At 40.3% G+C, this 24,510-nt stretch overlaps 1 protein-coding gene across 5 annotated transcripts; it reads left to right on the top strand.

Moving 5' to 3' along the window:
• Positions 1-993: 993 nt before the first annotated feature.
• Positions 994-23,004, top strand: TCAIM (T cell activation inhibitor, mitochondrial). 5 transcript variants are annotated; one of them, XM_027793588.2, is made up of 11 exons: positions 994-1,013; positions 3,686-3,762; positions 7,033-7,168; positions 7,722-7,875; positions 9,079-9,325; positions 10,740-10,862; positions 13,511-13,608; positions 15,221-15,312; positions 17,556-17,788; positions 18,335-18,466; positions 21,851-23,004. In XM_027793588.2, exons 2-11 carry the CDS (start codon positions 3,734-3,736, stop codon positions 22,074-22,076), a joined length of 1,470 nt encoding a protein of 489 aa, XP_027649389.1. In that variant the 5' UTR covers positions 994-1,013; positions 3,686-3,733; the 3' UTR covers positions 22,077-23,004. The 5 variants fall into 5 exon arrangements, with proteins under 5 accessions (XP_027649389.1, XP_055661007.1, XP_055661009.1 ...); XM_055805032.1 differs by lacking the exon at positions 994-1,013 and adding an exon at positions 1,441-1,590; XM_055805034.1 differs by lacking the exon at positions 994-1,013 and adding an exon at positions 1,739-1,757.
• Positions 23,005-24,510: the final 1,506 nt, after the last annotated feature.

Genomic DNA, 24,510 nt, shown 5'->3' with positions numbered 1-24,510 from the left:
GCAAAAATTAAATGTTGCCATGATCAGCCTCAGAGCTTCTGTGCCACTGTGGTGAAGGGACTGGAGAAATCTATGCTGCTTTCTGACCACCTGCAGGCCAAGGACCAGAACAGAAACAAAAGCAGCAAGGAGAAAATGACTCAGTTGCTGCATGTAGCAACTTTATTGTGATGCTTAAAATCGTCCTTCTGTTAGGGAACAAGAGGTAGTCAAAATACAAACTTTTTCATTTTGTAGAAACCAGGGACATTTAGTTTTACTATTTCTCCTCATATGAAACGCTAACATCCATGAGATGTTAAATTTATCTGGTATAAAACAATGTTTTCACTCCAAGATGCCTGTGCTGCTCTTGCTGAGCCAGTGGGACAGACCCTGGGAACCGACAGGGAGTGGTGAGACCACATACCAGAGTACTATTCCCATGGAATATTCTGGTGATATTCATAAGCAGCAAGTGTTGAGACCTTCAGCTACAACGTAGGACTTAATTCCTGTGCCTGGGGGGGCGGGGGGGGACAGTGGTGCTCTGGCTCCATTTGACATGTCCCCTACGCTGTGGAGCGTCCTGGCATGTCCCCCTGGCAGTGTCACCTGCCAATTACCCCTCCCAATTGATTTTATTCCGCACCGAGTTCGAAGAAATCCCTACTGAAATGAACGGCATGCTTTTCTGTTGAATCGATTAAATTTATTTTTCCATTCGCCCAATTACGCAACCAATTTGCTTACCTAACTGACAGCTGCTATCGGGAAGCGGGAAAATGTGCTGCATGTTACGGAAATCATGCAAATCCCCCGAGGGCAGTGAGAGCGTTAACTTGATTTAAAGCTTCACTGAACTACAGATCTTTCCTGAACCCCGTCCGCCCTCTGTTAACCTGTTCCGCCTGGAAAGGCAGCGGGTCGTACGCACGTAACCCCGGTCCCTAGCAGGGCACCGGACGGCTGGCTCGGCCGCAGCATGCCCCAGCATCAACCACCTGGGAAGAAAACCCGGCGTATAGATGGAGGTATACGCGGAGCGCTACGCTAGGAACGGCAGGGAAAGAGCTCCCGCTCTTCCGCGCTGGCTCCCGCACCCGTCGGGCCGCCCGGGTGCGGGTGAAGCCCCGCCGGCCTGGCCGCGGCGGCCCCTTGCCCGGGGTGCGCCTCCCGCGGCCCCCGTAACACCCGCGGGCACCGCCGCAGCGCGACGGGACCCGCTGCTCCGCGGCCGGCGCTGCGGGGGGGCATTGGCAACGCCTTCAAGGGTCGCAGCGATCGCTACAACGGGTTTGTTCCGCCTAATTCTCCGCACGCCGGCCCGTAGCGCTTCCGCAGGGCCCCGCCGGCCGCGCAGCGGGCAGGGGACCAGGCTGCGCCTGCGCGGGGCGAGGCGGGCGGGGCGCGCAGGCCGGGGCGGGGCGGGCGGGGTCGGGAGCGCAGGCGCGCGCTGTTCCCACCGCCCCCGGCCCCGCCCCCGGCGGGAATCCCCCTCGCCCGCCGCGGCGCTGCCCCGCCCCCTCCCGCCGCTCCGGGGCCGTCGGCGGGGGCGGCTGCGCCAGGGGATGGGGGCCGGGTCCCGGCGGGCGCTGTCCGGCCGTGGCGGTAAGCGGGGCCGGGGGCCTCGGGCTCCTCCGCGCGGGGCGACGCCGCGGAGCGGGGAGAAAGGGAGGGGGCGGGGAAGGCGGTGCGACCTCGGAGGACGGCGTGAGGCCGGGAGCGGGCGAGGGGCAGCTCCCGCCTGCCCGTGGCGGGCCCGTGGGCGCGGAGCGGTACGTGCGGGCGCGCACGCGCCGGTGCGGGCCCGGCAGGTAACGGCCGCCCGGCCCGGCCGCCCCCCTCCAGCGGCGCAGCCCCCGAGGCCGCCCTGGCGCGGCAGAGCGCCAGCCCCTGCGCGTGTTCGAGCCCCGGGCACCTGCCCGGCGCCGCGCCCGAGAGCCGCGGCGGGCGGGGGCTCCTTGCCGCGGCGCGGGGGGCCCGTGGCGCCGGAGGCCCTGGCGCACCCCGCTCCCCGCCGGTGCGGGGAAGACCTGCCCTTCCGCGCGTCGGGTGGTTCTGCCAGGGCTGCGTGAGCGGCGGAGCCGCCGGGGCCTGCGGGCCTCCCGCAGCGGGCCGGGCCGGTCGCCTCACGCCAGCCAGCCTGTGCCCTGCGCGCTGGCACCGGGCTCGTCGCCGTGCGGTTTCCTCGCCGCGCCGCGGGGGTCAGCGCGGGTGAACCCCTGAGGTGAACGGTCCGGGGGCGCGGGTGGGGCGGGCGGCGCGTTCCTACCGGCGTCTGCAGGGTGACTGCGGGGCGGCCCGTGTCCTGCGCCGTGCTGGCCAGCCCCTCTGAGCTGGCGGCAGGTGACACGCGAGACCGGAGGCTCTTGTTTACCTCAGCCATGTAACAGTTTCTCGGCGGTTAATAGAGCATTTAAAACAAGAAACAATGGTGGTTTTGTCCGGTTATATAAAGTGCCGCCGTAGATTAGTGAGATTGCTGGGTTTTTCCATCGTCTATCCAAATCCCTGAAGCTAAAATTACAGACGGAGAAATGTTTTATTACCAAAGGGCTTGTTGATGTACTTAAGTTAGCTGATGATTAGGACTGCTGCTAGAGGCGAAATTATTATTGCCTTTCCCACCTAGTTGAAAATGGGAAATTGGAAGACAAAAATTGAAAGGCGTTCTGGGGATATTTTACCTCTGCCTATTTTTTTTTTTTCTTCTCGCTATTTGCTCACAAATACCTAGTAAAATATTTGGTAAACAGTTTACATTCTTAGTTAAGTATATTTGTAGCAGTAAGATGCAATGCTAAAATTTCCAATGTCTTGGAAAACTGTCATATGAGCTATTGTGCTGTATTAGAACCAGGATGGTATTTCTCTGATAACTGCTCATCTGAGGTGCTTGAGAATGGCAACGTGTGGGCCGTTAGTGGGGGCATGTTATTTTCAAAAATGCAAAGAAAAGTATATTTAAAAATAAAAGTGCATGAAAAACATGAGGAAAACATTGCCAATAGGGGGCTACCCTCATAATCCCTAATAATTAGGTCTAAGTTTGCACTCTGACAGGCTAAGTGGTTTATCTCCTCTTGGAAAACGCTCAGTTACACTTGTGTAGTGCAGAAGTTACTAGTAAAAATTTTGAATTCATTTTTATGGATGCCAGCAAACTTTTGGTAAAGATTTCAAGGCATTGTTGTGTGGCAGTGCCATTTCCTTTGTTTTTATCTTGCACCCCCATAAAATCATTGGTGTACCTATTTTAAAGTATTATCATTGTTTGAAAGTTTTGGACTCAGGGGAGTGAAAATTTACATGGCATTTACTTGCTCTGTGTTTGTCCTGAAAGCAAGCTGCCTTTTTTTGTTTCTATACTTCAAGACAAAAACTGAACATCAGGAAGAGCAGGAAACATTTGCAATTAGTTATTTCTTAGGGGGATTTTTCTTAACTGGAACATCTTTAATTAATCTTCCAATCCAATTATGGTAACTACTGTTAATATTTGTAAGACACTGTTAGTAGAGGAAACTGAAAACATTCTTACAGAAAGCTTTTAGGTTTTATGTGTGATTTCGCAATTTTGTACTACTGTTGTGACTTTAAAAGTTATCACCTAGGATTTAGAAAATGCACTGATAAGTAACAGGGGAAAATACTCATGTCCGTTACTAAATAGGATTTTTTCTTTTTTTATTTTTTTCCACAGTGAGTTAGTGGATGGCTGAAAGTTGGCTTGACCATTGGAATTGCTGAAATGTTCTGCTGCTTAAGAGCCGTGAGAAGGTATAGCGTGTTGCTGACCTAATTTACCTTTAACATATGTTTAAGTGTGTACTTATGGCTTGCATATATGTAAAACTGGTGTGGTCTTCTTGTTTAATGCTTATTCCTTTGGCTTTCTCATCTTTACAGCTTGAAGCTTTCAACAGAACATCCACAGCTGAAAATCCCCAAAGGCATATGCCAGTCCTCGAGTGAGACATTAAAAAGGCTCTCAACAAAACCAGGGTTTTAAAATAGTTTAAGTATGAGAAAAGGGCAGTCTAAATCTGAATATGATATCAAATATATTACTGCATTATTGAGTTATTAAAGCTCAGTGTTCCAAAATGAGTGAATATATCTCTAATAAGGAGCTTAATTTAACAAAGCTTTTCAGTGCCAAAGCTATAAGCCAAAAATTTAAACTTCAGAGAGAAGTGAAGAAAAAGTAAAAAAGAAAGTTGAAGGGAATTATTTAATCAATAAATTAAATCGCTCCTACAGTATGATTGCATAATATGTTCTAGTGGAGATTGTGTTTCATATCTTTCATGAAGTGGAGACGGCTGTTCTCAAAGTGCTTATGACCTTGATTTTAACACAAAGCCTTTCTTGGCCCTTAAAATCTAAATGAAGCTCATGGAAAAATTATTGCTCCTTGTGAGTGAAGCCATAAGCATCTTTCTTGCATTTTTTTCTCTCTAAATTCATTTTAATTCACTTATTTTGTCACTTCACTTGAAGGATGCCTCAGAGTTCTGTCTTTCACCTTCAGTAAATGAATTCTTCCTTCTGTCACGCAGACTAATTTTGGCCTTTGAGCGTCTCTCTTTTAAGCAAGTTCAAAATAGACTTTTGGCTGGAATCCTGAGCCTTCCTGCTAGCATGGCAGTGTTGTTTAGATACAAAACAAGGGAACTGGAGTTAACCATACTTGGCCATTCGTCTTGTAAAATACCAGATGGAAGTTTATGATTAATAAACTTGCAAGTATGATTAAGAGTTTCCAGGTATGTTGGAACTTTTTTCCCCTAACTACTGGAAGCAGCATGCAGTGTAGTTCGAGAGTGGACGTGGGAAATAACGTATGAATAAGGTGAAGAGAGAAATACGCTTCTTACTTCCTCCAAGCAGTTGGGTCTAGGAGGATGTAGGTTTCTTGCACTGCTGTTAGTCAAAACTGCTATCAGACAGGTAGCTGGTTAATTTACTTTTTTGCCTTTGTTGGAAAATTAGTGTTTTTTTCCCTTTTTACTGCTTTGTACCCACTTGCTACCAAAAAAAAAATTTCTGCTCTTTCTTTTTTTTTTTTTTTTTTCCCCTCAGCAGGACAGTTATTTTGGTATTTTTGCGATACAAAATGGTAAAGCATATGATCAGGTGGACTTTTATCCATTGTGCTTCGCTTCGTTTCTTGCCAGGTCACGTAGACTTTTTTTCTGCATCACTGAGCAAATCTAGCGTGTTCTTGTCATTGAGAGCCTTTGCTTTCCGTAAAAATGTGATACTGTGTGGTGCTTCACCATCTCCTGCTATTTTGAGTAGGATCATGGGCTATAGTGATGACTAGTCTCAAAGTCTGAGATGCAGCCAGCAAGGAGGTAGAAATGTTTGCCAGTAATACATTTTATCTTTTTTTTATCTTCCATTTAATCCATGCACATAAATATTGGGTTTAGTCATAACCGTTTGAAATTTCATCAGTCTTCTTACATTACACATTTTCCATCCCACTTTTCTATGAAAACTTCTCATGTTTTCAGCATTCTGACTTTTCAGACCTACTAATTAAATATTTGCCCACCTCTTAGGCAGAAAAAGTTAGCTTTAACTACTTTAATGATTCTAATTGGAGAGTTGGAAATGTTGACAAAAAAAAGGTAAAGTAAGGGTCATTGCATCTGCTTGACAACTCAACTGCTGTCATTTACTGTTTGCCAAAATGAAAAATACTGTTTATTGTGTGAGCACAAATTTGGGGATTTTTTTTTTTTTTGGTTGGGTTTTTTATTTTAATTCATGAAAGCAGTCAAGAAATAGTCTCACATATTTCTGTGTCCAGGATAATTATTTGGTCTAGGATGCTGAACAAATAACTCTTTGTAAAACAGTCTTGTTTACCGTTACTAATAAGGTTGTTAGTTTTATGTGAATTGGAAGTAGCTTTGCCTCCAGTCTGCCATATATTTTCCTATTTGGGGCTTGCAGTTTGAATGGTACTGTGAGGAGTGGAACAGCATTGTATTGATTGACAGAGGGGAATCCCTACCCTTCTGAGCAGCAAACTAAAATGAACATTAATCACAGAGAAAAATGGTTGGACTGTTGGATTTGTTAGCCCATTAAATCAGCTGAAGGAGAAATCTATTATTAAATATTTACCAATTCACATTTTCTTGCTGATTTTATATATACTGTCTCTTGGTAATTAGTTTGCTGACCTGAGTATCAGCTTTGAGCTATGGCAGGAAATTTTGGTGGTCTTTAATTCAGAACTTGTTTTTCCTCCCACTTCAGTCTTCTGTTACGCAAGTGTCCTCATTGCAGAACTGTTGTTTAATGTATGCATAATTGGAGGTTATTTGATCTTTTGTACTTTCTGAACTTCCTAGAACAACTTCAACTTAACTTTTCCTAGCACAAAAAAATTTCTTGTTTTTCTCTATTTCAATGAAGATCAAAGGTCAGAAAGGTACTATGTTTTACTTGATGTCTTCTATAAAGGGAGTATGTCTGGGAAAGTAGATTTTATTTTATTTTTTTAAACAGACACAAGTGTGTGGACATTACAAACTAATGACGAACTTCTTTTGATTGAATTGTGATTATTATTCCTGGGTAAAATTTTATATTCTTTCGGCACTGCTTGAAAAATACTGGTTTTGGCTTTTTAACTTGGAGGTTCAAAAGTATGTAAGGCTTGGCTTTTAAGAGCAGCTTCAGCAGTAGCTATGAAAAATACCACTGAAGCCAGTCTTCATCATTCAGACTACTTGACTGGGGAATTTTTGTTTGAGCCTGCTCCGAGAAAGTACAGTGAAAAGTTATTGTACTTATTTACATGCCTGTAATCAGCCGTTAGCATTCACTATTTCTCAAATTTGTTGGATTTGCTCTATATAAATGCAGCTTTGTGAGTCGCAAGGGGAAAACCCCAGAACTGAGACTTCTAATACCGGTTTAAAATTATTGCAGCTGTGAATGTTTACTCCATTCTGTCACATTCTAATGCCGTTTATATCAGTTTGTCTCTTGGTTGCATCATATATAAACATTTTGTTATTTTATTAGGTTATGTCTGGAGAAGATACTGCTACAGTGCATTCTTCAGTCAAGAACTTTATCAGGAGCTGATGCCATCAATGCTCTCAGACCTTTCTATTTTGCTGTGCATCCAGATTTCTTTGGCCAGCATCCCAAAGAGAGGGTAAAAATCTTTTAGTATGCTTTCTTTGTAAATGTGTCACGTGTCAGGGATGGAAATTTTCGAGTTTTCCTGCAGTCAGAGACACAAAAGTAATATTAGAATTGAATATGGTTGTTACCAGAGAACAAAAAGATGCACTTTATTTTAAGTCCCTTAAAACACCTGTTACTTATTAGTCATATTTTCTGTTTAATTGTTATTAAACAAATATTGAATCCTTCCAGATTAATTTATAATACATATTACTTGCTTTGTCATAGTGAAATGCTCTGCATTATGTTTGAATCAATGGATTTCTTTAAGCTTGAAAGCCTTAAAAGTGGTGTTTTGGAATGTACAGAAAGTGCAAGTATGTACGTCATCCAATTTATTCATGCAAGATAATTCATTTATACTGAGAATATGAACTATATCACTACTTATTAAGAGCAGCTGGCAGTTTGTAAGAACTAATTCTGCATGTAAGATTAAAAATGTTTAGATGAAAAATGGCCAAATTCATCATCTGTAAGGTTTGTGGGGGTTTGGTTTTTGGTTTGTATTTTTTAAACAGGAAGTGAATGAAAACTCTCTGAAGAGGTTAAATGGCTACTTGGAGAACCTACAGAAACCAGGATTTCGCTCCTTTAAGCCAACTCAGCTTACGTTTTATGTAAGAGAAAGAGAACCAAACTCTTCTAATGTTCAAGAATCCTTCAGTGCTTCAGGTGCTTTTATATCGTGCAGAATGCATCTTCCTGTATTGAAACTTTTTCAGACCATAACTTAGCCTTGTGCCGTCATAATGACTTTCCGACTAAATAAAATCCTGTCAAACCATGAAAATATGTATTAAATATGCCAGCTAGAACCATGCAAGTAATTAAACATCTTAAGCTTTAAAAAACATTGAAAGAATAAGAAATGACAAAGTTGAGGCCAAGTTACAGTATGAGAAAGTAAAAAAAAAACCAACTCCTAAGTTGATGTCAGTGATTTTTCTGCTCTTAATACTGTTGTCTTGTCTAGCTGGAACAACAGTTGGGTCCTTGTGTTCATTGCAGATAATGTGTAGTACACAATGTCAGGATGTTTGTAGGGTCAGTAGGAACTTAACTGTGTAAGCAGAAGTTGTAGGATATCTGAAGCTTCAATTTACCACATTGTCTCTTAGCTTTGAGACTACAGAAAATATTGCTGAGTTTGGATTACTGGTTTTGATTAATTTTATTCTATGTATTTGGTCTGTTGTACCAATATGCCTTACCTAACAGATGAGTTTTATGTTCTGTATACTGCTCATAAAAACACTTGAGCAAATTGTGAGGGACTCTAGTGCTAGAAAACAGTCATACCATTTTTCAAGAAAATAGTAGTGTTTTGTCCAGTGTACTTAAAATAAGAGTTGAACTGGCAGCTGTTACACTCTTGAGTCTACTTGCTTGCTGTCTAATGGGGCAGTTAGGCCTAATATCTAAGTGATGGGACTTAATTTTAGCCAGTGTGCAAGTGTAATGTTTTGTTCTGAAGCTGCTGTTGCTAGCCTGTGAAGAGCTGTTGTAGTGTGGCGTTTCTACAGTAAATTATATCCAAAGTGATGATCAGTAATAACATGAGTTGTGTAGAGCTGTTGGACAAAACTGCCAGTGCTAAAGCAAAAGCATCCATTCTTGGGTTATGCTGCATCTGTAGCTAGTTTTCCAATTTGTCCAGTGATTCAGGTAGTTAAAACAGCTCTATTTATAATTTTGGACACATAACAGTTTTAAATGTTAAACTGCACATGAATTTTGCAGCGAGTATTGAAATGATGATATCATAATTTCTGACTGTGTACGTCTTGTTTGGGCTCTTGTAAGATGAGAGAGATGTGGATGCATTTAACATAATTTCAATTAAATAATACTAATTGTGGGACTTGTATTTTATAGGATTTCGAGCAGTCAGTTTTACATTACATACTAGGGATCTCCTGAGCACAGTATTAGATATTCTCAACTCCTGCAGTTTATCTACGGAGCATATTCAAAGTTTGAATGTGAACTCTCAGCCCCACAAGGAATCAAAAAGCACAGTGAACAGACCTATCAAATGGGATAAGACTTACTATTCATTTACTGGATTCAAGGATCCTGAGGAGGAACTAGAACAAGCCCAGAGAGTGGAAACAACTTTAATGTATGTAAAGCTTTTATTTAACTGGTATTTTGTAACCTAAATTGGTCTTATACTAATGCTAAGGGTTTTTAGATGCTACTGATAAACATTCTGAACAACACAAAACCTTATTGCCCAACATGTAATTCTGTTCACGCTTTTTATAATTAAAGAGAGTTCAGGTGAGCTCCTGGGATAACTAGTGCCAGCTAAGCTGAGGCATTCTTGCGTTTTCGCACATCATTAATGTTTGGTCAATCTGGTTTTGGTTGATCTTTGCTTTTCAGTGTTGTGGAATATTGGTGGCGATTCAGTAGAAGGCAGAGGTTCCACTTGCTTCAAACCTTAGTGCTGTGCTCCTGATTTGTTGTTCAGTATACCAACATTAATATTTAAATTGAGGCAATTAAAAATTCTGAAATTGCATTAAATGCAGCATATTGTGCATTAGAAGTCGGTTGTTTATAAAATCTTATGTGCATATTTTGTGGAAGGGTGAAAAATACTGCCTTGAAAAATTTTGTAACAATGAGACTTAGGTGCCATTTGAAATAAATGCAGAACTGTGGTGGTAGTATCTTCAGAGCATCATACTGCCTAGCACCTCTCAAATAAAGCTACTATAATATATGCTACTGTAAAACACTTAACTGAGATTTAACATACTAGAAAATATTTTTACTTATTTCTACACGTTTACAGGAAATGCCACAAACAGTTACATATTAACAGTCTGGTTTTAATACCTAGCCGTTTGGCACTGGGCCTCTCTTCTTCTGAGTTTGAATTTTTTTGCTTAGAATACAGTGTGAGAATGGAAGTATTTCTTTGTTAAAATACAAGTATGAAAATAAGTTTATGATACGAACAAAGGCTAAATCTCTTAAAGTAGCATTTTCCTAGAAATAGAATGATCTACTTATTGAAAGTTTTAGATGTACTCCATGAATCATGTTTGCCTGGTTGTGATTATTGACAGAAGAACTGTAAAACTTTGACCTGCTTTATCTATGTTCATCCCAGCTCTGTAAGAGTTACCTAACTTAGCCCCTCAGCACCATCTCCCTTATTTGATAGTCTACTATAATCACTTTGGTGGTTTGGTTTTTTTGAAGATGCCCCCCTAAATCACATTAATCTGCTGCTCTACACCTTTCACAGCCCTAAGTCTTACAGCTGGAATGTTGTCAGTGTCTTTTGGTTCAATTTGATTCCCTAGTCCCCCTCAAAAACATTAAGCACCAGGTATTCCTTTGCAGATATCTTAAGGTAAACCATTGCAATTTCAGTTTTTGTCCTCTACCTTTAAAAACCCCTTTACCTAGTAAACTGAAATAAAATCTTAATGTTAACAGTAAGAATTCAGTTAGTTGTACTGTTTTCATGACAGATAATACAGCATGCCTCTAATGTTAGTTTTTTCCTCTTCTTTCAGATCCTGGCTAGATGATAATGAAGCAAGTGCGGTAAAAAAACTGAAAAAGAGTTTGCCACTTAGAAAAGAACTAGAACGTTTAAAATTTGAGCTCTCTCATCAACTCCAGCTCTCAGATATCAGGTAATAAGTTAGATCAGTCGGACTCGGATTAAGACAGTCAAAGCCAGGAAGTATTGTGTAATACTATGCCATGAGCTGTAGAAGCCTATTCCAGCAAAACAGCTACATTTCGTATATGTAAAAGTGTTATTGCACTGAATATTTTTCTAGAAGAATTCTATGGGGACAAAAGTTTCCTGTTACAATCTGCTCAAAAAGACCTAGTGTTTGTAACTAATAACATAGGCTCCAGTTGAGACAAACACCTAAACACTTGAAAATAGGACCTCTGTCTGTGCATTAGTTTGGGTGTTTTCCTCAATGAAATTGCTTTTGCTGAATTCAGGTGAATATCTACAAAGGTAACTAGATTAGCAGTGAAATGCAGCTTTGCACATGGTACCTATTGACATCCTGTGAAGGCTTAATAAAAATGTTGTTCTTTTTAGTGTCTCGTTCCCCACACTCCAGAGGAGGAGGATATTTGCCTGAAGGGGCTGAGTACAGTTGGTAATCTTGATTCTTCAGAATATTTTCCAGAAAATAATTTATGATCCTTCTTTAAATTTTGTCCCTTCGATTGAGGATGTTCTGAAGTGGAATATTCAGGATGGGAAATGACAGTGAGGGTATTCAATAATGGAAAAATAAACTTTGCGGATTATTTCAAGGAGTAGTCTGTTAAGTTCTTCTTTTAACCAGGAAAGGGAGAGTTGGAGCTTCTGAAATCATGCTTTTGTCCTTTCACTCTGTAAAAAGACCCTGATTTCCTTTAAGCTGAAGCAGTGGTTTTTAATGCAATTTCTAATTATCTGCAACTGTGCTTTGGTGGGAGTTTTAAGGTTTCTGAGACAGTCTTCGGTATTAGAGGCATAGGTTTGGTTCTGTTCATGGCTTGAATTTAATTTTCTTATAATTTGTGCTTTTAAAATGCACTAAAACTATTGTGTTCCAATGAGGCGTTACTAACCTTCCAAGAGTTACATTGTCATAATTCAAAAAGGAATGTGAGTGTAGAAATCTGACAAGCTAGTGTCTTAATAGGAAACTATATTTGCAATCCTGCAGCCTAATGCTAGTTTTCACAGAGGTTTAAAAAAGTAATAGGGTCACTGGCTTTACTCCATGTATAAGTTTAGGATGGCTGAAGAGAAGGTAGGATCTATAAGCCACCTTTTTTGCTCTCAGCAGCACCAGACAGGAATTTTAAGTGATACTGACTTGGGTTACAATAGACTGAGTTGCCTCCTAAGTGCTGTGGCACAGTGCCATTCTCTGCATCCCAAAGAGTGGTTCTTTGCCAATTAGGTTTCCCTAAATGAGATGATGTGGGTTGACCTCAGCTAGCAGCTAAGGACCTACCCACACAGCTGCTCACTCATACACCCCCATCGGGATGGGAGGAAGAGAATAGGAAGAGCAAAAGCAAGAGAACTCATGGAGCAAGGTAGAAGTTTTAATAGGTGAAGTGTAGCAAAGCTGCATGTTCAAGCAAAGCAAAAGGAGGAATTAATTCATTACTCCCTGTTGGCAGGCAGGTGTTCTTCTGGAAAGCAGGGCCCCAGCATGTGTAGTGCTTGCCTGGGAATACAAACACCATAACCATGAGGGTCCCCCCTTAGTCCTCCTTTCCCTGAGCATTTATTGCTGAGCACAACATCATACGGTCTGGAGTATCCCTTTGGTCAGTTGGAGTCACCTATCCCAGCTGTGTCCCCTCCCAGCTTCTTGCCCGCTCCAGCCTACTTGCCAGTGGAGGGGGCAGAGTAGGAAGAAAAAGCGAGAACCTGGACACTGTGTCAGTGCTGCACAGTAGCCAAAACAGTGGTATGTTATCAACCTTGTTTTAGTAAAAAATACAAAACACGGGACTGTTAATGAAGAAAATTAACTCCATCCCAGACAGGCCCAGTACAATAAGGAAATGGTAATTTCCCATTTTCAGACAGTTTTATGTCAGCTAGAAGTTTGTTAAAGGGTGTAATTTTTCAATACGCTGGGACAATTTTACAGTTTAAATGCTTCTTGAAATTGTTAGGAGTTTGTCTTACCTTTCTGGTGGAAGAGATGTCAAAGCTATTGTATATTGAAGTCAACAATGTGACACCTGGCTCCTGTAAGGTTTAACGAAAATTATTCCACTGTGAAATATGAATATATACACAGCAACTTGCTGCTGGAATCTTAATAATGTTCTGGGCTAGGAACTCGAAGAAAAAGAAAAAAAAGAGATGGTCCTTATATACGGTATTTGCTCCTCTAGACAAACATTACACAGTGTACAACAAACTGCATGCCACATGACAGCTGAATACTGTTGCTGTTTACTTACAAATCCCTTATTGGGAGAGAGATTTCCAAGTTGTGTTCTGTCTACTGGGTTTTATATTTATTTTTTCATATGTCTGATTTTATTCCTTTGGAGGGAGGGGTGTTGGTTGGTTGGGCTTTTGGCACTCACTTTAAGAAAGATTGAAATTTTATTTAGGTGTTTTATCTGTCCAAATAGCATACGATGCAGACAGCTTTTCAGTAGGCCTTTGCTTTTATTACAGTTGGAGTGCTATTTTGTTTGAGTTATAAAGTTTTCAGCTGCTCTCGAGTTCTGTGAATTATTTTTTTTTTAATAATGTTGAGAATGAAATGCTTTCAATTATATTTTTATGTAGGTGGCAGAGAAGCTGGGGTATTGCTCACCGCTGTAGCCAACTACACAGTCTAGGTCGATTAGTCCAACAGAGACCTGAAGTATTAAAGAATGTTAAAGGTATTTCTGTTGCTTGTTTCATATATCCTAATACAGTATTGATTCAGAGATGAGCATGAGTCTTCTGTGACAAGGGAGCTCCAGTTCTTTTCATGAATGCTTTTGATAACTGCAAAAACAAGCCTGCCAGCCTTACTGAAAAGCTGGTAAGAACTGACATTTTAAGCTACTGGGTATTTTTTAAAGTGACCTTTCCTTACAGTGTGTTTGCTACATCCAGCTTCTATTTTACACCTTAATAAATGCAAACTGAGCGAGTTGAAGGCACTAGACTTAGTACTAGCAATGATAGTAAAAAAACCCTCTGAAAGGGTGGAGGTAGCGGTAGCTTCTTACCCATGTGAGTAACATGAGTAGCTCTCTGAAGAGTCAATATAAGGAGGACTTCCTAGAATACCTTTAAAATCTATTTTGTCTTCTCTTATCATGCATGTTCTGTAAAATACCTATATTAAAGTTAGTATTTTCTCAGGAAAAACTGAAATACTCTGTAAACCTGACCTACCATTCTTCTCATGCAGCTGTTTGACCTGTGGCAGTAGCTGTTTGCTCTAATTGTAACTCCACATTTTATGCCTGTCTGCAGATACTCAGTTTTGAGTGGCTTTCAGTTGAGGGTTCACCTAATCCTTTGTCAAAAGACAGAGTGGGTAGGACAATAAGTAGTTGTTGTAAATTGTATCAAGTTTCAAATTAGTTTCTTTACCTGAGCATGCTAAGGATTTAAAGTGCTAGAAAAGTCTGTCTTGTGAATCTGTTGTAGTCTCCACCTTTGAAGATCTTTAATAATATACTGGACAAATACACAGGTACCGTTGATCTTGCCTTGGGGTACAAGGATGGACTAGATGCCTTCAAGTCAGTGTTGCTCGCTCTTAAGGATTTTGGAAGACTGATTTCTGAAAGCAAGAGCTTCTGTTTAAGCCTTGTTTTGTAGATTAATACATCCCACTGAAGACTTTTTTTTGTGGAAGTTTATTTTAATAAACAGTTGCCTGTGCTTTTACCCTAAAGAATTCTTGAGGATATTTGTACTTTGCTTAAAAAAACCATACTCAGACTCAAAGCTGACTTGTCCCCCCAGAAGTAAACCTAGTATTATCCTTTTGTTGTCTCTATTATTTCTTTTAAAAAAGAGCAAAAACCTAATGTGAAAGCATTTCTTGCAGCTTGCATGTTGCAGAGAGTTCTGTGGAAGCAGTAGTTCTCTGACCAACTTTTACCTTATTTATATATACTTTAAGTGTACAGCATGTATTTCCTACTGCATACGTGATTTGTACAGTTTCTTTGACTATGCTGTCTGCTGAGATTTTCTATTTTAAAAGTAGTCTTTGTAAGAAAAAAAGTCCAGTTAACTGGAAAAAAAATCTATTGAGTTTAAACAGGGACAAGGCAAATGCTAAGTAAAGTTTGTGTGAAAAAATTCTTGAGCTGGAGTTTTCAAGAATCACTCTTTCAAATCCTGAGAATAACAAAAACACCTGCTTGTGTGTCTTTGTGCTGTAGAAATGTGTTGTTCATGACAAGTTACTAGCTTAGCTAAGCCTTAAATAGTGATAGGAATAATTGCAATAACCTAAATTAGTAAAGAGTTTTGTTCAATCTTCAGGGCGCACGGTGGTATTTACAGACCGTTCAGGTATGAGTGCAGCAGGCCACGTAATGCTGGGAACCATGGATGTTCACCATCACTGGACCAAAGTAAGAAGATTTCCGAGTAAATGATACTGCCTCTTGTTATGACATCCTCTTTTACACTATAACCAAAATATTAATTGGTGCAGATAACTGATGAGTAATTTAAAGCAAAGACATAGCTAGTATGTTTAGCATAACTGTGTACATTGCATTCTAAATTTAATCCTGTGATATACTGTTACTAACAGCAATCTTTGTCAGGTTTTTGCTGCTGCTTTCACAAACCAATCAGTCCTACCCCTGATTAGGTACAAAGAAAAATAATGTTATGCAGCGTTCCAGTGCAGTGAGCACCGGCAGAATATTTCATGATCCATAAAGAGCTCATTCCCATGAAGAATGTAAAAATTTTATTCAGATTTTTTGTAAAAATGGATTTAAAGGGAGTTGTGAAGTGATCATTTCAGTCAATGGCTGCTAACCAACCCTGTCACTCCAATTTGTTCTTTTAGGCAGGTAATGTGTGCGTTGCAGAAATCTAGTGACTATGTGAATTCTGCTGCTGCTTGGGTAAAGTTCAGAATTGACAAGCTTTCTGGCACCCTGAATGATAAAGTATTATATGCAAAGGACCACAAATAAAATATGTAATGATGTCAGCGTGTCCATGCAGGAAATTTTCTGGAATCTGGTTGCTGAAATATTATTGATAGTTCTACAAAAAAAATATTCCTTTGTAAAGGAGATAACTGGTGGCATTTCACAGTTGGGAATTTCACCTAGCTAGAGTATTGGAATATTCTATTTCTGTATTCCAATCAATGGATAATACGAAAATTTAGCTCTCAATCCAAAGCTTCCTCTGGTGGTTGCTTGAACTTTTGCCTGTGTGTGTTTCACTGAGGGAGAAGATAAACCATGGTTTGTTAATGTGAATGATTTACAGAGAACTTAAACTGAGAAACTAGAATTTAATGCAAAACTTTCTACTCTGAGACTTGAGAGTGTTGATAGTAATTGGAATAAAAGTGTTCTAATTATAAAGACTGTGTCCCTTGAAAAGAGAATTTATTCCCCTTTCAAACCTTTGCTGAGGTGTTTTCTGAAGGGGTCGTGTTTCTGCACAAAGTGTTGTGCAGATGGGATGATGTGGTGATGGTGTTTGCTTTGGAAGACAGAAGGGTATGTATTTGAACCTGAAATCAAAGGCTTTTATTTTCAAATGCACTGAGGATCAGGTTAAATGAGACACAGAAAAAGTCTGTGAAAACCTTTTTGAGGTTGGTTAGCTGCTTGGTTTTTAGAGAGCAGAATTTTTTTTTGTCTAATATTAATGTACCGATATTTTTGAAAGCAGTCCTAACGGCTGTTACTTTTGTTACTAATTATTAGAAGAAGGAAGCAGCAGAATAGTGTTCAAGTCAGCCTGTAGAATGCTTGGTCAGAGGTGCAATATTCAGAGGATTTTTGCAGGTTTTCTCTGTAACAAATGCAAATGCTGAACCAATGGATTTTACTGTGGCAAAAGCTGTTCTGATTCTGCTTCTCTTGGGTTTCCAAGGAGATTATTCTGAAATCACTTGAGGTGTTCCAGCAGCAGTATTTTTTGGGATGGAAAACTACGTTGTAGTAATAACTAGGTAGAAGATAAGTAGTGACTACTACTACAGACTTTTCACTTGTTGCCCTGTTCCAACCTTCTCCCTGTCACACCTTCTGTGTCTTTACTCACAAGTCTGATCACTTCTTAACCTTTTCTCGTATAGGTTTTGTAGATGAGAAATCTGGGACCTTTCTCCTCTCCCTTCAGACTCAAGATGATCCAAACCCTTGGGAAAAAACTTGTTTCAGTAACAGAGACTTCTCTTTTTTAAGAGTTCATATAAATTACACCGGCAAAACCACTTTTGACTGTATGTGGAATAGCTCTACTACTATAACTGCGGTGATAAACATTTTATGTAGGCCTCAGATTATAAACTTTTTTTATCTGGGGCTATTAATTTCTCTCTATAGAGAGAGAAAGAGGACATCTGTCAGTTTTGTTAGGGCCTTTTGGTGCCTTTATAGTATAAAGTAAATACTCAGAATAATTACAGTCTTATTCCACTATGTCTTGCCCTAAAATGTATATACTCTATATTTCTGATTTTTGGTGTTCTTTGAATTTTATTTTTCCCCCTTCCTTGGGTTCCATGTTTACTTTAAGACACTCTTCCTTTGTAGTTTCACGGGGATGGGGGTAGTTCCTTAATTTTAAGTTTTATGCTTTGTAACATAGAAGATGTTCGTTTGTGTGTGCACAGATTTTTGAGAGATTGCCAAATTATTATAAACTTCAGAAAAGGCTGCTCTTCTTGGAAGACCGGATAAGCCAACTTCTGGGAGGCATACAAGTAATATATATTGAAGAACTGCAACCCCTATTGACTCTAGAAGAGTACTACGAGACTCTAGATTCTTTCTATAATAAATTACGTGACAGTAGACTACCTTTTCATCCTCGCAGTCTGCGAGGCTTGCAGATGGTTCTGGAGAGGTAGGTATTTGCAGGAAAGTTTCTTCCTTTTAGAGCTTTAGTCTTCTTTTTTATGGTTACACTGATTATTACTCTCACTATGAAGAAAACTAATATAATAACGGATTTTCGTTATGTCGAAGTCTTTTTGTTTGTAAAGGTTTTAAGTGCCTTTTTATGGGTTAAGAAGGAATCAAACTGAAGAAAATCCTGCTTAATTTCATGCAAGTTAGAGTCAAAGTTCTGTCTTTATCTTAGCAGTGTTCTGCTGTGTTAAATCAAAGGTTTTATGCTGTCAGGTCAACACTCAGCTGTGTATGATGGTGCTGCTGTTTATATTTTTTTTAGTATTGTTAAGAGTTAATTTTGACATGTAATTTTTAAAAAGCTTTATTTATGATGCTTATGTATTCTCATGAATCAAACTTGATTTTCTACCACTTATTCTGATTGTAATTAACCGATACTCTTTTTATCTTCAGAATTTGTTCTGAAAGTAATTCACGTAAATACTTGCATAAGAGAAAAAATGATACCTTGTTTTTTACTTCCGTCATGTTTCATTAGTGACAGGTATGCACCAAGCTTACATGAATTTGGACACTTTATGATCCCAACGGTCTGTGATCCAGCAACCCTTCAATGGTTTTTTTTTGCCAAAGCACAGGAGGCAAGGCATAATCTGAAAAGAAAGGAGGAGTAAGTGTTCATGTGTCTCAATATGTTTAGCTCATGAAAATCTTTGTATGTCATGTTTTATTTGGAGGAGGAGAACTCTGAAGAATGTATTCATGCTCTTGTAGTGGGGAAAAAACTTCTGCTTATAAAACAGAACTTTACCCATCAGCTTTACTAATTCAAAAATTTTAGCCTTCAGTGAACGCAAACAGTTATTGGAAAATACCCATCCTTCACCTTGTAGAAATAGTTGTACTTTATTCAGAAATAAAAGATCTTTGCTTACAAGATAAAATTACATAATTTTTTTACAATTAATTCCCCAAAGGGGAGGGGTTGGAATTTTTAAGGAAGAGACCTTTTTATTGAATAATAACAGCAGCAACCTCCTATTGACGTTACTTACATTGTGGCAAGAAAGCAGTAAAATCTAAAAATAACTTGAGACTGATTATAGAATTAATATTTCTAATTGTCAGTTAGTTGAGGAAAAGATTAATTAGTACCTAACAAGGGGAAGGAAAAAAATGGGGTAGAACGATGAGACAAATACCTCCTTGGTACTCTTTCACAGATGCGAGAGAGACAACAGTAGTGAGTCATAGTACCATACTTCAGTATTAAAGTTCATGACTTGTACTATCCATCAGAACTGTAATTTTTTTTCTTGTTCTTATATGTTGTATGTGTCTTTGAGGATTAAGAGCATGAAGTAGAAACACTGGTTTTATTTTGAATAAAATACTGTGATAGATAACTGGGTATTATGTCCTTTTAGAGGTTGTTACTGCAAGTTTATTTTCTGCTTAGGAAAGCTTTTAATGAATTATTGAAGTATCACACTGTCATGAGTGTATACCTGATATATTGATTCAGATTTTTTTTGTGAAGGTGTTTTAGGCACGAGTCTTACTGAAGGCTGTAATATTTTAGCTCCGTTAAGACCTGATTACTTGGGAGGATGTGTTTTGGAGATAAACTTTGGTAAAACATGGAGGGTTTTTGGAATTTTTCCATAACCCTAGTCTAGCTTTGAAGTTAGATTATTTTTGCCATATAAGTTATAACTGCTGAATAGCTCTCTATGTAACCGTCCATATGTGACAGCTGGGAAAGTATTGTCAGTAGAGATTGGGAGGGATGTTGTAGCCAGCGTATGCATTTGTGTCTGGGTTAACTCACTCTCCAAAAACCTCGCATTGCCCTACGTTATAAAGGCACTAATCCAGGAAAAATGTGGGGCTTCCCTCAGAGTGGAAGCAGCTGTGTTGTAAGAGCCAAGCTATGTATCTCAGCTTTTGTTGTGTGTTGGATGACTGCTGGTTTGTGTAACATAGTAAAGAACAACTATACTAGGTCATATTGAAGGTCTGTCTCCATCATCCATTAGCTTATGGAAAGTCTGTGTGAATGGGGCAAAAATGGTGGGTTTTTGTACTCTGTACTCCTTTCCAATTTCTGACTGACTGCACTTCAGAAAACTGAAGCTGGAAACATTGTCATGTTAAGAGCATTTAACAGATCATCTTTCCCCCCTGCCCCCCTTAGATGTTTAATCATTTATTGAGCTGATTTATACTTGTGCCATGGGGTATTTTGGAGCCACAAAACTGCAGCTGAATTACATGTAGCATATGTGTATGAAGGAGGGAAGAGGTGTTCTGTTTTATAGACCTACAGCCTGATGATTTAATTTGTCATTCTCTCTTGTTCTTGTGCTCTAGGAAATATAAAACCAGTCATTCTGTATTTATCACCTTTACTTTTTTGTGGATATGTCATATTTTGCCTTAATTGTCTCTTTGAGGCTGAAATCTCCTTTTCTACTTAATACTTCCTTGAACAGAACACATTCTGTACTTCTGACTTTCCTTAGCCTCCTGTGGTTGTTAAAGGGGCCCTGAGATAAAGGAAAATACTTTGAGATGTACTGGATTTACTTTGCACATGCAGATGAATGTTTTACATGCGGTAAATAGCACCGTGTAGCTGGAATTCTGTATGACCTGATGTACTGGGGAGTTTAAATGCTGCTGTTCTAGCAAGTTGTCTTATCTGTGTGGATAATGTCAGTCTTCTAGTAATGCAGGATTTAGTATGACTCTACTTCTCCTTCCCTTGCTTTTGCAACCTATCAGTTTTGTATTGTGATAGAGGTGTAAACCTCCTTGTGGAAGTGACTAAAAATAAACCCACAGTTCTCACTGTGTGCAGCTAACTTTATATCCTTCAGGGCAGCCTAAGGTTTCACGGAAGAGGAAAGCTTGGTGCTCAGCTGTTTGGGAAAGTGCTCAGGAGGGTGGCGTGAATACAGTCAGTAGGCAGGGTAGGCTTGCTCCAGGTTAACTCACTGGCTCAGTTCACCCCTGACCGCCAGGGCTGGGCTGGCTCTTGTACAGCCATCCGAACGCCTCAGCAGGGCGCAGTGCCTCGCAGGTACATGGAGATCCCGCACTGAGCTGTGTAAAGGGGGGTGTTAAGCCCCTACGGCACTGTTTTCACCTGAGTCAGATAGTCTCGGTAGCTGTTCCACCACGCTTAGCTTGGGCTGATTCCCGTCCCAGTGGCCCTGCAAACGTGCTCCTCTCCTGTTCAGCACAGTCTCTTGTAGAGCAGCACCGGTGCTGTTCCCCTAAGCAAGCTGGCTCTGGAAGTATGGCGATGTTAATGTGGCACAGTGCCTGAGCTAGGAAGGCTGGCTGAACCTGAACTGTCTCTACATTAGACGATCAGCCACCGTTCCAGTGACTCTTAATTAATTCTGCACATTAACTTTATTTCTGAGTAGTTTGAGTTTGCCATGTGGTGTCTTACCACTCTGTCTGGGGTGAATGGAAAAAATCATCTACGAGCTACGAATTCAGTATTCATAGAATCATTTAGGTTGGAAAAGACCTTTAATAGTTCTGCAATTAGTAAGTTATTGACACATTTAATATACATCAGGTAGCTGTACCTGTCATCTGTTGGTTTTGATGACGTGCAGAGTACGGATCTCAGTTAAAAAGACAGAGTAATTCCTAACATGATTTTATTCTTAAAGCTTACACTTTCAAGGTTGCTTAAGTACTTTCATCCCATACGTTAAAAATGGAGCTTCATAAGACTTCTCTGTTGGTATTTTTCCCTGTTTCCTGGTGACCAAAAAAATGTCATGGGCTTTCAAACATGAATCGGTAGGCATACTGTTGCCCATAGCCGTGAAAGCATGTTCAGTCTAGCCTCTGAGGTAGGCATGTGAGTATCAACCTGTACAAAAATCTCAGCTGTGCCATAGCTGTACATGAAATGACACCTTTGTTTACGTGTCTATAACCTACAAATATACTTATTTCAGGGTGTTTCTTTTTTTTTTAAGAGATTTAAGTTCTAATTTTGTCACTGTATGTTGTCTTCATTTGCTAGGATGATGATTACAGAAAAAGAGCTGATCGATACTTCCACTGAAAAATTTTCATTGGATCGGCTGTATAAGGAACCCAGTGTTTCCAGTGCACAGATGATAGATTGTTGTAAGCGACTGCTGGAAGAATCATTGCCGTACCTACAAGGCATGCACCTTTGCATATCGCATTTCTACTCTGTGCTGCAGGATGGAGACCTGTGTATACCTTGGAACTGGAAAAACTGAGGACATATCTGATAATCAGATGAATTGTTTATTTTCTGTAAGAGGCTATAAATATGGTTGGTTTTAAGAGTAAATTATTTAAATCTGTATTTTGATATCAGTATTCAACCCACAAATTTTCTTATAACTGCTGCTCAAGAAGTTTGGAGTCCTAGACAATTTGCACAGTACACAGTATTGCTAGTTCTGGGAAAGACATCTGTACATTCTCCATACTACTGTAGGAGTCCTGGTGTATTGTGAAACCACATTTTTGTAGCGAATTATGAAAATACATTAAATTGCAAGTCTGAAAAAATGGGCATGTGTATTTTTAATAATCTATTCGGTGATATTAATGTATATCATAAATAGTGAGTGCACTACTCAGACCAGGCATTACATGTTATCTTACGGGATTTACTGAATGCAGAAGTTGAGTACCTAAGTTGTCAGGTGGCAGTATTTCATATTGCTACCTATTACTGAATTAAAAAAAAAGACAAGGGGAAAAAACATCAGAGTATTTCTACTGTGTAGGAGAAAGCAGTGCATTAACTTGGCCTCAAGAGTAGAGTTTCATGTGCTGGCCCAGTATTGTTGCCTTAGAATTTTGAAATACGCCAATTGTACTGTCTGCAGTTTCTTTAAAGGAGATGTCATTCTCTTCTTGTTTTCCGGCATTTGCTCAATAAATACAGACAATCCTCTTTACTTATGTTATAACAGATTGCAAATCCCATTCACAACACTTATAAGCTGAGTAGTTTAATGTGACATCTAAGGAAAGGAAGCATTGGTTTATGTGGGATTGTCTGCAAGAATAAGCACTTCCCGGTGAGGGCAAGGAGTTTGCAGTAAGGCAAATGTGCATGGATTTTTACTGGTATGTTATTCCTTGAAAAAAAATGAAATAAAGTGTGAATGTATATCAACACTTTCCTTGTAATACATGCCAAGATGAATTTTGTATTTTGGGTTACTATTTTGCAAAATCTCTTCTGAGAACAAACTCCTTCACGTTTCTGGACTGGAATTCACCTAAAATAACTGTAGAGGGGAAAAAAAAATTGTCAAATCCTTACTTGTATTTTATATTTGTATTTAGCAGGGAAACTGTTGTGGGTCTCTGTTTTCTCCAGTTGCAAGGCTCAGTGTCAAGTTCTTTATTATGTTGTGAAACTTAAAAGAAAGACCCTGGCTGCCATCTCAGGCATGTCTGTTTGAAAGCATCAAGACACAAGCTGTGACTTTTATCAGGCCATTTATTCAGCCGAACAACTAGCAATTCCTGTATAGGTTCTGAAGATCAGTTGATAGTCTCTTTAAGTAGTTAACTTCCATTGCACGTTTCTTGCCCTGGCTCTGTCTAGGGCTGATGGTGCTGCCTGTGTCCCAGTTGTGCTAAGCCCATGGGCCAGCCCTGTCAGTTATAGCCTGGCAATATTCCATGCAACAGCTCTTGGAAACTAGGGTGTCTCAGGAATAAAAACTGTGTAGTAATTTTTTTTTTCCCTTGCTTGAGTTGAATGCCTCCTCACAGGTCCTTAGGCAAGAAGCAGCTGTCCAGTTTGACTGTAGAGGAGATCAAAAAAGTCAGAGAGAAAGTGAGTAGACTCCATTGAGAGCTTGATGCAATTCTGCGAGGACTGATGCTAACATCACAGAAAGCAGAGACTAAACCTGGGGTCATTCTCCTTGTGTAGAGGAGACCTCTAGAACTGGCTGGAGAAGGAGGTGTAAGCAGTGAAGAGCCTTTTATGAAACAGAGCATGGGACGTTTCCACAAATAAGGTGAGGTAGTGGAGACCTTGACCTGGAATAGGGACCGGAATAGGTAAGGGCAAGAGGGAGTGGGCCTGGGTTTAAATGTGCAAGCAGCAAAAATGGTTGCTGTTAAACATACCCAGTCTGGGATAGGTCTTGAAGATTCTTGCCAATCCTTCGAAGGGGAAGTAGCCAAAACCCTCTTGGGGGGGGGGGGGGGGGGGGGGGGGGCGAAAAATCAGGGAAGGGCGGCATGGCAGCCTGCTGTTCTGACAGTTCCCGCTGGGATGGGGTGCCGGGTCTGTGCAATAAGCCGGAGTTCCAGCCCTGCTGCTGTCCCACTGGAGAGGTGGTCAGCTCTGGTGCTGTCGGGGTGGCCCTTCCCTTTTCTGTCAGGCTTTGCGTTCTGCTTCCTGAAGTTCTGCAGCAGATGTATCTCAAACTGCCCAGAAGTTGAGCAATATAAAATGGAAGGTTGCGTATAGGTCGGTAATTCGGCACGGTAAAGTCTGGGTCAGAACAGGGTTACTTTGTAGTGCGCTCCCTAGATCAGTTTTACTGCAGGATGGTTGAATTGACTTTACAAACACGGACCTCCCAACATTTGTTAACGTATTTAGAAAAGCTGTGGAAAAAACCAAAAGGATAAACTTAATGTGCATGTTGCAGATATTTATTTTGACACATT

The sequence above is a fragment of the Falco peregrinus genome, chromosome 5, assembly GCF_023634155.1.
Source record: "Falco peregrinus isolate bFalPer1 chromosome 5, bFalPer1.pri, whole genome shotgun sequence".
Classification (NCBI taxonomy): Eukaryota; Metazoa; Chordata; class Aves; order Falconiformes; family Falconidae; genus Falco; species Falco peregrinus.
Note: the sequence above shows the minus strand (reverse complement) of the source record. Positions and strands in the feature narration are given on the sequence as shown.